General features: G+C 45.3%; 1 protein-coding gene across 6 annotated transcripts in view; it reads left to right on the top strand.

Annotated features, from left to right (window-relative positions):
* The first annotated feature begins 758 nt into the window (after positions 1 to 758).
* UBTF (upstream binding transcription factor) overlaps positions 759 to 12,688 on the top strand; it is a 46,416-nt gene continuing 34,486 nt past the window's right edge. For 2 of the 6 annotated variants that reach the window (XM_088143383.1, XM_015887591.3), the window contains exons 1-4: positions 1,042 to 1,452; positions 5,083 to 5,235; positions 6,871 to 7,046; positions 8,567 to 8,650. In XM_088143383.1, coding sequence (XP_087999509.1) covers positions 5,178 to 5,235; positions 6,871 to 7,046; positions 8,567 to 8,650 — 318 coding nt within the window. In that variant the 5' untranslated portion in view covers positions 1,042 to 1,452; positions 5,083 to 5,177. Of the gene's footprint in view, positions 948 to 1,041; positions 1,453 to 1,609; positions 1,796 to 2,887; positions 3,135 to 5,082; positions 5,236 to 6,870; positions 7,047 to 8,566; positions 8,651 to 12,688 lie in introns of those variants that run through there. The other 4 variants (XM_088143380.1, XM_007425341.4, XM_088143382.1 and 1 more) reach the window with 4 other exon arrangements.

Below are 12,688 nucleotides of genomic sequence, written 5' to 3'. Positions count from 1 at the left end.
TGTCTGTCAGGTTTTTCAAACCTAAAACGGTGTTCTGTTGTTCCGTATGCATATCGGGCCTATTATGTAAATAACAGTGAATATTAGCTCTGCTCCATGAGTTCTTTCATTTTGGTCATAAACGTAATTCATATATTTTGGTACTGTGGGATTCCCCCCCCCTCATACTTAAATGCCCCCTGAATAGGGGGAGGAAGAGGAGTATGGCCTGGAGAATTGTTTTTTTCCATTCCTTTCAACTTGGCAAAGCACAACGTAGGCTCGTTCGTCTTTGCCTGTTTGTACATAGAGGCAGCACGTTGACTATTTTTAGCTTATCTCCCCATCCCCACTCACCCCCCCCATCCCTCATAATTTCTAATTGCATTTTGGCAGGTCTGTAAAAGTCGCGTTTGCGTATTAGAATCGGCTTTAATTTGACAGGCAACTCCAGAAGGAGGTGATTGGCTGTACCCTGAGATGACGCCCTTAACAACAAAGGTGGAGCTGGAAAAAATTAGATTTAAAAAAAGAGAGAGAGAGAGAGCAAAGGAGAGTGGGGGAGGAGAAGCTGGGCTTTTGACTGAAATTTGCACGAATGTCATTTTCACGCAACGATTTAGAATCCAATCCCAAAATGAGTGTCAGTAAAATCCGACGGGGCACAAGGAGTTACAGCCCTTCCTTCCCGCCCCCGTTGTTTATAAGGCAAAGTGGGACCTTTAAAAAAAAAAGCTCGCTCGTTGCCAAAAATATGTCTGCCCTCAGAAATAATCTGATGGCGTTGCAGCAGCTAGCGCTCTCCGGGTTGTAATTTTGAAACTCTCCTCTCTCCCCTCCCTGGCTCTTCCGATACGATCGTTTGAAAGGGGGATGAAGAAAGGGGAGGTCGCAGGAGGAATTAAAATCGAGTGCGTGTGATTTGTGATCGTTTTACAAACGCCAAACGAAGAGGATTTGTGGCAAATGTAAGGGTTTTTTTCCCCTCCTCTCTCTCTCTCTCTCTCTCTCTTCCCTTCCCCTCCTCCCTCTCCTCGTTTGACTACAGTGTTGCAAAAGCAAAGAGCAATAAAAACATACGCACACGCACACACACACTCCAGAACCGGGAAAGATAGACCCACAACCTGGTGAGATCAAACAGAGAAAGCGAGACCGAAGCCCTGCAAACATGTTTCCTTTTTTCCAATCCCATCTAGGGAGCAGATGGGAAAAGTGGGGACTTGTGAAGAAGGGCTGTGAGGTTGCCTAAGGATCCGGGAGCCGAAGAGACCGGCTGATTGGAAGAAAAAAGCAGAGAGATGGAGGCGGGGGAAGTGCGAGCTCTCTGCGGGGACTGGAGCGAGTCCACGCCCGGGGCCAGCGCTGCAGAGCTGGCGTGCATTCAACCAACGCTTCCCAGCTAAAGCAAGCCCAGGAAAGAAGAGGGGGGAAAAGGGGGGAGCTTTTCTCCAAAGTCCTTCCGATCTGCAGGTAGGTTGCAGACGTAGAAGGGGGCTAAAAATCTCCCCTCAAATCGACTCCAGGATGGAGCCCCCGTTGCAAAGGAGGGCGGGTGGGCAAGGACGGATCAGGGGGAGGGGGGGAAGAAGGCACGATCCGAGGCGCCGCTGCCTACAGCCGGGGCTGGCTTTGCGGCAGTACGAGCGCATGTGGAGCTCGCCATTAACCCGACGCTGCGCTCCGCCATCTGGGGCTGGAGGGAGGCGCTTTTGTTACCTCCTCGGCTCCGGCGGTGGAGCAGCGCGGGCAGGCAGGCGGGCGGCACCACCACCACCCGTTGCTGTTTTTTCCGCCAACATCTTCCGTTTCCTCGGTAAGGTTGAAAAATAGGGGCTCGATCGAATTTTTCGGGGCGCGTACATTAAAAAAGCGAAATAACCTTTTGAATTTTTAATCCTCCTTTTTCTCAAGCACGTTTTAGAGAGCTCGGGGGTGTATTTTTAATGTCGCCGTAGTTAAGGATTGAGGTTTTAAAATAGCTGTTTTTTTGCAAACGTGTTCGGGGTTGCATTTTCCCCAAGGCGCCCGCCTAAGCACTGGCAGCGGCCATCGAATCGGGCCCCTTCGCTGTCTTCCGCGCGCCTTCTAGATAGGCCGCGCCGCGGCATTCGGCCATAGCAGGGCGAGAGCGGAAGGCGGCGGCTGCCCCCGTCGCCGTTGAGTCGCGGCGGAGGTAGATGGAAAAAACGAGGCGGTGCAGGCTGGGGCGCGGAGATCCGATCTCTCCCCGCTCCCGCCTGCGCTGCTTTTAGAACCGAAGGGGCGCTACCCAGGCGTGAAGGGAAAGGAGCGGTGGAAACGAGCCGCCGCCTTGTAAGCCTTTCTCTCATCGCCTGCAGCGTGAAGGAAACCAAAGGCGGCGGGGGAGAGTCCTGTTTTTTTCCCGCCTTCCCACGGTTGCTGCACACTGGCTTTGTAGATTACGTGCAAAGCATTTCGCCTCCGTTTTACGGAATCTGCCGCTTTGGATTCCTGTTACTGTCCCCTGGTTCTCCCGCGCTGGGCAGCCTCAGCGAGGTCGGGCACCAGCATGGCCTTTTCGACCGGTTGGAGCCAGCGCGCTCCGCCATCCGGAGGGTGGATCAGTGCAGGCGAACTGTTCGGCGTCCCTCCCTCCTCTTTGCTCTCTCCCGACGAGCAGCTTTTTCGGGGGGCCCCCGCTGCGGCTGGGTGTGGAGAATCGGGTTAACGGGGTTTGACTCGCCGACTTCCCCTGCGCCCTAGGCGCGCAGGGGGAGGCGCTCCCCGGGGGTCTGGGCGCTGGTAGAGGGAAAGGAGGAGGCGGCGGCGGCGGCAGTAGCTGCCGCAGCCAGGACGTGCTGCCCTCCCTCGGCTCTGCCTGGACGCCCCCAGCCGGGCATTCATTTCTCCCTCCCGCCAGCCAACCATCCCCGCCCCCCTTCCACCAGCGGCTCCGATGGGGCTGCTGCTGCAGCGGCTCTCCGGCTCCTGCTCCTCCCCACTCGCGACTGCCGCCGCCACAACGAGGCGGGCTTGTCTCATCCTTATTAACCGCCTCGGCGAGGTTACACCGACGGAGAGAAGAGAGACGCGGAACTCGCTTGCTGCTCCCCTTTCCTCCGCACGCGCTGGGCACTGCTCGGCGCCTTGCTCCGCGGCCGACGAAGCGGGATCCGCTGCTTCGCGCTCTGGTACAGGGGTTTGGGGGAACCGAGGCTCTTTCCTAAGTGGCCGGGGAAAGCTGCTTTCATCGTCCGCCTGATCGACGGGGAACAATGCGGGAGCTCGCCTTCCCAGCTAGATTCTCCGAAGGGGGATAAAGGAACGATTTACTCTATCGAAGGCTGCCTTCTTTAGGGGTCGTGGCTTGGGCTGGGGTATTTATTGAGATAAGGACGGGATCTTGCTAGTTAAGGGAAATTCTGGACTTGGGAACCGAGCTGGTTTCCTTCAGATTATTTTCGTAGGGAGGATTCCACGGGGGACGGAGGGTGATCTCTGTTAACGCGGTTGTGTGTGTGTGTGGATCTTGAATAAATCCCGTAGAAATCCGGTAGAGCGAATCAGAATTGAGAAGGGAGCGAAATCCTGCGGAGGGAGGGAAAAGATCCTGGAATCCGGCGGTCTCCAAATTCCCCCTCCCTGGAAGGGCGAACGAAGTTGGTTGGCGAGGAACGCTGGCACTGCCGAGAGCCGACGGGGGCGAGACCGTAGCGAAACGCTCACGACGTTCTCGTCTTCGAGAGTCAAGGCGGGGAGGCTCGAAGGAACGGGGCCAGGAGGCTGGAGCCCGAGCTGGGGTTGGAAAAAAAACTGGGGTGGGAGCGGAATCAGGCAGGCGAGGTGGCGGCGGCGGCTAGATTTCCCCTTCGGTGGCGCCCGCAGGGCGTGCGGAGAGGAAGGAGGCGGGGGGAGGAGGCGAAGCAGAAGCAGCTGCACCACCAGCTCCGTCGGCTCGGCTCGGCTCGGCTCTCCCGCCTGCCTGGAGACAGGCGAAGAGGGGGAGGGCGGCAAGCAGCAGCAGCTGCGCCTCTTCTGCTGCAGGAAGGCGGCGACGGAGATTGGCTGGCGGTGGTGCGGCCTCTGAAGGGCTGGTGGAAGGGGAGGGAGAGAAGAGCGGTCCGCAGATCCCTCCCCCTCGCCCGGCCGGCCTCCTCTCCACCCCTCCCGGCCGATTCGCCTTTACTCCGCCCACCCTGTGGCTGGGCACCGCGTTCTCTTTCCAAGAATATCCGCTCGCTCGTCCAAGAAAATCTGCGCCTTTTCATTTCCTTCGCCCGGGGATCCGCTCCGGCCCCCGTTTCCCCCCTCCCCCTTCATGAATGCTGGCTGATACCTCGCTCCTGTAATTCCTCTGCTTTGGTGCCAACGCTGTCAGTCACTTTTTCCTTTCAGTTGTGGTTCTCATTGTCACTTGTCTAAAATTATTGCCTTTATTATTGTGTCGACTCCTACAGCTGGAATCTGTATCTTAGCCTTCCTCCAGGGATCTTTCTAGTTCTCCTTCCCTCATTTTAACCTCCTAACAATCCTGTGAGGCAGGTTAAGCTTAACTGCTCCAGTGATCTTTGCTGCTGAGCTTCCCTAATGCAAGACCAGTCCTAGATCAGCTGGCTGGTTCCCTTGATTCCCCCCCCCCCCTTTGATTCCTCTCCTAATCTGTCAACTCTTCCCCACTTCTGTTTTGGTTTTCTTCCTCACCTGTAAAGGATTCTGCTTGAAGCAGCTTTCCCCACCAGCATCACTGGATTTTTTTCCCAGTTAAGTAGATCCCACCAAGCCCCATTTCCCTGCCCCCCTTAGAATTCTCCTTTATAGTTAAGTCCTCCAGGTGCAGTCCCACATTCTTTTACAGTATTCTGAAGAGAGAATTCTAGGCTGCTCCCGTAACCATCTTAGGCCATTAGTAGCTTCCTCAAACTTTTCAGCCTTTTCAGATACAGGCATTGTGGGGACTTGTCTTCTCTTTCAGCTCACAGTGCCCTTGAATGCGTGAATAGCTCACAGGACTGTTTGTTCAGTGCATTAGTTTCCAGGAGTTACTAACCTGAACTCCATGTTTGCCCTGCTGGCTCTTATACCTGTTCATGAAGGTAGCACTGGTAAGCAGAGATCATTATTCCAATTTGTCTTTTTCAGGGTGAAAATTGATTGACGCCACCGTGAAGGGGGAAGACAGGGAGCTGGAAGGGGGAGACCCGGGAGGTGTCACCCTTGGGTCTGAGAGGTGGAGGATGAACGGAGAAGCAGATAGTCCAACCGATTTAGAAATGACAGCCCCCAAAAATCAAGGTGAGAAGGAATGCTCCTGGAAAGGCCAATACTACAGTAGAAAATTCTGCAGAATCATATTCCCAGCTCCCACTCGTTGAAATATTCAACTTTCCTAAATAGTTACTAATTTTTAAAGATGCTTAGCTGCTTTCATTAAAAATAATCCCAAACTGGGCCAATTACTATTGTTAACAGGTAACATGTGGAAGAAAAGCTTTAAACATGTATGATCCTTTCTCAGATATTTTCTGTGATCACACAAACAAAGTGTGACACTTCTGCTGGTTTTAACAGCAGGTTCATCTCATTAGCCATTCTGTTCTTGTCTGCATTCAGACAACGCAGTGACCCTGGCTCATAGTTAACCATGAATACATCTCCGGGCTGCCCACCAACAAGCTGTGCAGCTGGAGCCATCCATATAGATTGTTCTAAGGTTCCTATATCATCTGAATGTGGTGCGATAAAAATATATACACTTAAAAACCAACCAAGCATTTCCTCTCTTGCTTATACTGGCTGGAAGAAGCCATTTTGTGCCATATTCAGATGATGTAGCAACTTCAAAACAAATCACAGACTAGAGTTTGCAGCCATATTTCCTGTGGAAAGGGAGGAGAAGCTGCAGTCTATAACTGCATTCACAGCTAAAGTGTGTTCACAGCTTGGCTTAGGGTGTTGCGTGTGTACAAATACTGACAATGCTGGTGTCCTTGCATCTGTAGTTGGAGAAGAATTTTCGAGGAGAGGGGTGAGCAATAGTATCTTGGATTTTTGAAGGAATTAGGGTACAATCTAATAGCTACTTGCCGTGCAGCAAGAATAGTCAGTTCATGCCTTTGTAATATTTTGAGCTATAACTTTAATAATCTCTTACCTTTCATTGTGTTTAGTTGAATTTATGGGAACACTAGTCCAAATCTAAAGAGTGCTTATGCTTTAGAAGGTGTAAGACCCCCTGACCTGAGTGAGATTTACATTTCAGTAAATATGTCTATATGCTTACACCATTAATTACTGAATAAAGTTAAACAAATGAGGTCAGGACCCTTAAGAATATCCAATCACTACCTGTTCAAGCTTTTTCCTCCATGATACAATTCATAATACTCTTGGATTTTTCTTGGCTGCAGATTAAGGATTTTATTTAATGTAATATTTCCAAACCCATGACATTGCCTGTATGACCTTCAAGCAGCATGCTACTTGTTATTTTTATCAGCAAACATAAGAACTGTATGCTGCAATTTTACAGGGTATAAGAATTAGGTCCACTGTTTATCATTATAATCGCAATTATTCTACGTACTTAGAAACATGTTCCACTGAATTCAGTGGTATCTACTACTAAGAACCAATATATAAGATTGTAATCCTAATTGTACACTAAAACTTGTAAAATTTCCACATTTGGATTTTTAAAAAATGTAATATATACACTGTTTCACAAACACTGCTAGCTGCTGTTCATATTAAAAAAACTGAATATGAAATGTATTGGAACTGTAACTCCCAGAATTCCAAAGACTGTGCTGGCCTTGAGTAGCGATGCCAGGACATTTGGAGGGCACTAGGTTGGGAATGGCTACCCTAGTGTGCAGAAGCGCATATAAAATGGCATGTGTGACCTCTTCCTTGTTGCTTTTCCTCCAGACCGTTGGACCCAAGAAGACATGCTGACCCTCTTGGAGTGCATGAAAAATAATCTGCCCTCCAATGACGGCAGCAAGTTCAAAACCACCGAATCCCATCTGGACTGGGATAAAGTTGCCTTCAAAGACTTCTCTGGTGAGATGTGCAAGATGAAATGGATTGAGATCTCCAATGAGGTAACTGCTTGCTGGGCTCAGTGAGGACTGACATGAAATGATGCTTTACGTAGGCTGAGTTCTGGTGTGGCCTGGGCTTGCAAATCTGCTGTATTTGTTAATTTGATTTGAGCATTTGAGCCAGTAACAGTTCCAGGGTGATGGCAAGGTCTTTTGTGCTGTCTGCCTATAGAGGTTTCCCCATTTGTATCCCAGGAGCTCTTTCAATATCTTTTATATCCTCAAGGCACAAGAACTGTTTTTCTTTCCTATATCCTCCAATCAAGGCACTTCTATTCCTCTGTCTTCATTTGGCCTGCCTGGGTTGGCTTCTCACTGCTCTTAAGAGCTATACTGTATTCCGGCTGCGGTTCTGTACTGAATTACCTGGGGGTAAGCCTGAGGCTTGTTGTCAACACTGCAGAGAAATCAGGCCAGTAAGTGTCTTTGTAGACTCCTACGTCTGTCTATTCAAAGACAGTTACCAGCCTGATTTCTCTGCAGTGTTGAACCATGATTTAGTGCAGGGCTGAAGAAGCTATGGAAAACATGGAGGAACTACAGCTCCCTGGATATCTTATTGTTAGCAGTGGTACTGGATGGGATTGTCAGAGTTCATCAACCACTGAAAGACCCCAGTTCCACTACCCCCGATTTAATTCTATGGGGATAAGCCTCAGCAAATATAAACCATACATCAAGCTTGTACACACAACACCCCCCGGTGATTTTCCCTTGTACAAACTGCTAAGTTAAGTTTCACTTTTCAAGAATGTGGATTTCCTGGTGATTTGAATGAGGGATCTTGGTTTAAAACAAATCTTGGTCCTAGGTTTCCCAGTTACTGAATTTTCTAGATCCATTGCAACTGTAACTCTCAGAATTTGCAATCAACTTTATGGTTGTGAAGTGAGGGTACCAGGTTGGGAAAGGTTGCTTTTGTTTAATGTTTGTTATCAGCAGCTGTATGTTAGCTGCAGCATAGAACATTGCTTAGTCTCTCCAAGTACACAGTATAATTCAGGTTTCTCAACCTTGGCAGCTTGAAGATGTGTGGACTTCAACTCCCAGAATTCCCCAGCCAGCTATGCAGAATTCTGGGAGTTGAAGTCCACACATCTTCAAGTTTCCAAGGTTGAGAAACACTGGTATAATTATTAGGGCTATCCGTTGTTCAACTGCTTGCACGAGAAATGTTCATGGTAAATGTTAGTGTTCCGATAACCTCAGCATAGATGTATTTTTTTGGAAATGAAAGACAAGAAGAAATTTCAGTTCAGTAAAACAAAACAAAAAAAATTGCCTCACTGGCAGGAGAATAATCTTTCTTCTGTTACTAGTTCCTGCTTAAAGCTGCACAATTAGGTTCACAAAATTAAGGAAAGATACCCTTTGCACACTGCCCCACTTGCCAGTTGAACCATACAGCTCTAATTTATTTTAATTATCAGTTTAAATTAGCACCCTTCAAAATAATTGCAACACTGTTCTCTTGTCCCTCTTCCTGCTTCACGAGAACTATTTATTGCTTATTCCTGCAGGTGAGAAAGTTCCGGACCCTGACAGAATTGATCATGGACGCTGAAGAACATGTGAAAAACCCATACAAAGGCAAAAAACTGAAGGTAGGTGTGGACTTTGAGGAAGACATGGTCAGCGAAGGAACTTTCTTTTGAATCAGGTTGGCTGCTCAGTTACTGCCTTTGCTCAAATGGCGCAAAATTGGGATCTGTGACTTCGATATTGCTTAAGACTTCTTTCCACTCTCTTTTTTTCTAGTTATCTTTTCTACGTTTAGTAATGGATTATAAGAAGTCATAATTGGTAACACGTCACACTCCGTGGATTTGCCTATAACTTTCCCAGCAGAGTTATTTACTTGTTAGATTTAGACTTCATCTTTTCTCCAGGGGCTCAAGGTGGTCACATGATACTCCTTCCTCCACCTAAGCTCTGTATGTCAGTTTGGGCTGATAGATAGTTGCTGACCCAGAGTCACCCGGTGGGCTTCCTAGGTGTCCTGGGTCCTCATCAAACATCTTAACCACTGCGTCAGATGTTCCCCAACTCTGCAGATGCACACACATGCATAATTGTATATTTGTGTTTCAAGTGAAAGCTTTGCTAAAGGCTGTTGAGATTATTCCAAATCAGGCGAACAGGAGAAAGTTAAATACCACACACCTATGGTCCTAAGTGTGTGCATATTTCCAAATACCATTTACCAACATAGTACAGGTAGTTATTTTATATTGATTAAAACATAAGTATTAAATAATAAATTATTCATTGCACAGTGCTTGTAAAAGTGGATGATGTGAATATTGAGGGTCACAAGTTTATTGGGGAGTCACATTGTGATAACACCATTAGCATGTACAATTTTTGAATATAGTTTGTTATCTAAGTATTATGGGGCAGGGGAAGGGTTCCATTTATTTCTGAATTAAAGATAGAAGCAAACCTACTCTTTAACAGACATTACTGTTAGAGTGTGAAACATTGAAAATGACTCATCCCAAAATGTGTGCCAAGAAAGAATTGTTACAGTTATGATAACAAACATATTAATTATTAAAACTGATTGAGAGCCAGAGTGTCCATGTTTGAATGCAAATAATGGAAAAAATAATTGCATGGAGCTGGCATTTCCCCCACAATCGGATGCTGTTAATCTTGCCCCACTATGCACATAAAAACTAGCGAGCATCCTTCCTCTTCCTTGTGGGGATTTGCATGACCAATTACATCTTGCGCCTCCGCATAATCCATTGCTTCAGTATTCCATTCTTCTAATCAGCAGATGATGAAGAGAAGGTATTTCTGCAACCTCTGTATTTTGAATACAGCTGAATTGTTCAACATTCTTCTGGTGAAGACGTTCAACAGAATAACTTTTCCCTTCATGCCTTGTTCGAAATCCAAAATATTGATTTGTGCACAATTAATAAACATGATGGTGGTTCTCTCTGAAGACAGATAAACTTGGGTTAGGTAATCTCCCTACCTTTTGTGTGGGCCTTTGCAAACTCTACTATATTGTCTAATCCAACACTTTACAAATAATTGTTGAATGAAATCTGGATAGGGGAATCTGCTTTCATTCCATGATATATTACAGAAAACCAAACAAGGAAATTCTCTGTGACTTGTACAATGTAAGGTGGGCATTGATTGTCTGGATCAGGAAAACAAAAAGATTTGATTGTGTACCTTTTTTACAGCAATCCAATCAGTGTCAAAAATCAGAAAATAAAGATATTCACAGTGGGGAAACAACATTTAGAAACTGTCTCCCAACATTTTGAAACTGTCTCCAGAGCTGATGTTGGATGTGTCAGGAATCTGAAAAAGAGCTGGAAGTACTATGTATTCATCCACAATTAAGCAAAGATGAATTTTCCTGTAATTTCTGTCCTTGAAGAGTGGGTATGTTTTCAGGCGATTTCTTGATGCATCATTTGAAAGACACCACCCCCACCCCCACATTTCCTTTCTATGAAATTATTCTTAGATATAGCAAATCATTTTTGAAAAGTTTTGATAAGTTTTGACCATGAGTTCTGGAAACAAGCTGAAGTCCAGATAGCTCCACCCCTAATATCTTGCACATATCGTAGGCTCTTGTGATAGAGGAATCAGCAGCCTGACTTTGCAGTCCTGTATGCCAAAATCTCTTCTTTGAGACGGCACAGCTATTCCAAACCCAGCCTCCATGCTGGATTTAGTCATTTTCAGTTTTCTTGAATCCAAAGGAATCCCCAGCCTCAATGTTGAATTTAGTTATTTTCAGATTACTTGAATCCAGAGGAGTCCAGGTGGAGCTATTCTTGACTGTGCATGCCTTTCTTTAGTCTTAACTGCTTTCCTTAGGACATTGCAAGAACACATACAAATCTAATTTATCAGTTCTGCAAGAATAATGACAGTGCAATATATGCTCCACAAGCCTGGAAACGTTCCTGAACATCAAACATTAAAAAGCTGCAATATTTAATTAAAAGTATTAATTCAGAGAAAATTAAGTGTTTAATGCCCAATTGAAGGCTGTTCTTTTTCCAGATCTCAGGCCCAAGGCCCAAAGTAACTAGTTATTTTTTCTCTTTCTGATCTGCTTCCTTTTTCTGCCTACATAGGTGGGACATATTGTCTTGAAGGTCTGAACTTAACAAGACAATATATCTTGTAATGCTTTGATTATTTAATATATATCTTATTTTTTTTCTATGCTGCTTTTCATAGTAGGGTGGGTTGCAAGTGGAAACCATAAAATACAATACTGTGGCTCCTGATAACTGCAGAAAGAAAGCAAAGAGATTTTTTTTTAAAGTTACTTAATAGACAGCCATGAAAAAAGGAAAAATAGGAAAAAAAGTCCTTAAAAGAGATTTACATACTGTATAAAATTGAAAAAAAATTAATATTACATATAAAGTAATCTTATGAACCATATCAATGGTCAGTAATCAGAATGAAAATGTTTTAGTCAAATTTGGAGGACCTATCCTTACGCAAAACAGACAAGATGTATTTTAAAACCTTATGTTAAGAGAAACCCAAACTTCAGAGGCAGTACAAGTCCATGTGTAAAATTACAATCCATCAATGGTTTCTATGTCAAATTCTGTGTCATACTTATTTTTTAAATGAGGGTTTTTGTTTTTGTTTTACATTGATGCATACTAACACAACTTGGATTGCCATTCTTCTGGAGAAAGAATTATACGTGATTTCCAGTTAGAAGTATAAAATAGCCTGGCAGCTTTATCATATACAAAGCCAGTGTGTTATACTTTGTAAGGATATAAGATTTTGCGATATTTAGAAAAACCAGGCAGGAAGGAAAAGACAATTTACTGTTTGTTACATTCTACAATAGGCAACCTAAGAGTGTTTAACTGTTGGCCTGGGCCCTCCCCCTTTGCTTGGTTGAATATGAAATAAAACCTCAAGTAGGAGGAGTGTCTTCCTTTGGCCTAACAGGCAAAGTTTCCAAAAGATGCAATCAGAAGCATTGATATGCAAATATATGTGAACAATTGGAACAAAGGCACTATATGTTAAATTTCCTGTGAACTGCAATGATCTCTGAAGTAGCATTGTAAAGTAAGGTTTATCACAGGTATGAGGAACCAGTGGCCCTTCTGAATCACAGCAGTACTAGCCAGGATGGATTGCTTGGACTATAAAGAATAAAAGGATTGTACTTCAGTATTATCTGGAGGGCTGCAGGTTCCTTTATTGGTTGTGAAATGATAGTGGAAGATGAGTTCTCCATCCCTTTTTTTTTTTTTTTTTGAGGAAGACTGACTAGCAGCATTAGCTGTCAACAGGTATTGAAATTAGCAGCCTCTTAATTGCTGCAATGCTCACCGAAGCTTGAAGCCTCTAATGAAATATTTTGTATGATTTGTAAAAAAAAATTGCAGTTTAACAACGCTTTTCCAATTTCTTACATTGCTATTAATGATGAAAGTTGAACTCCAGATTCTAACCATACCTTTAGGTTTGTAGTGTTGCATTTTAAATGTAGGAACTGCTTTAGGCCAGGATGATTTGTTCATTTAGTCTAATATTGCTGACTCTGATTGGATCTTGGTCTTCCTATAATTGGAGATGCCATGGGTGATTTTGGGCCAGTCACTCTCTCTCGGGCTAACCTA

The sequence above is a fragment of the Python bivittatus genome, unplaced genomic scaffold (genome assembly GCF_059951505.1).
Source record: "Python bivittatus isolate LINGU-HERP-01145 unplaced genomic scaffold, Pbiv_v1 ctg000410_np1212, whole genome shotgun sequence".
NCBI lineage: Eukaryota > Metazoa > Chordata > Lepidosauria > Squamata > Pythonidae > Python > Python bivittatus.
Note: the sequence above shows the minus strand (reverse complement) of the source record. Positions and strands in the feature narration are given on the sequence as shown.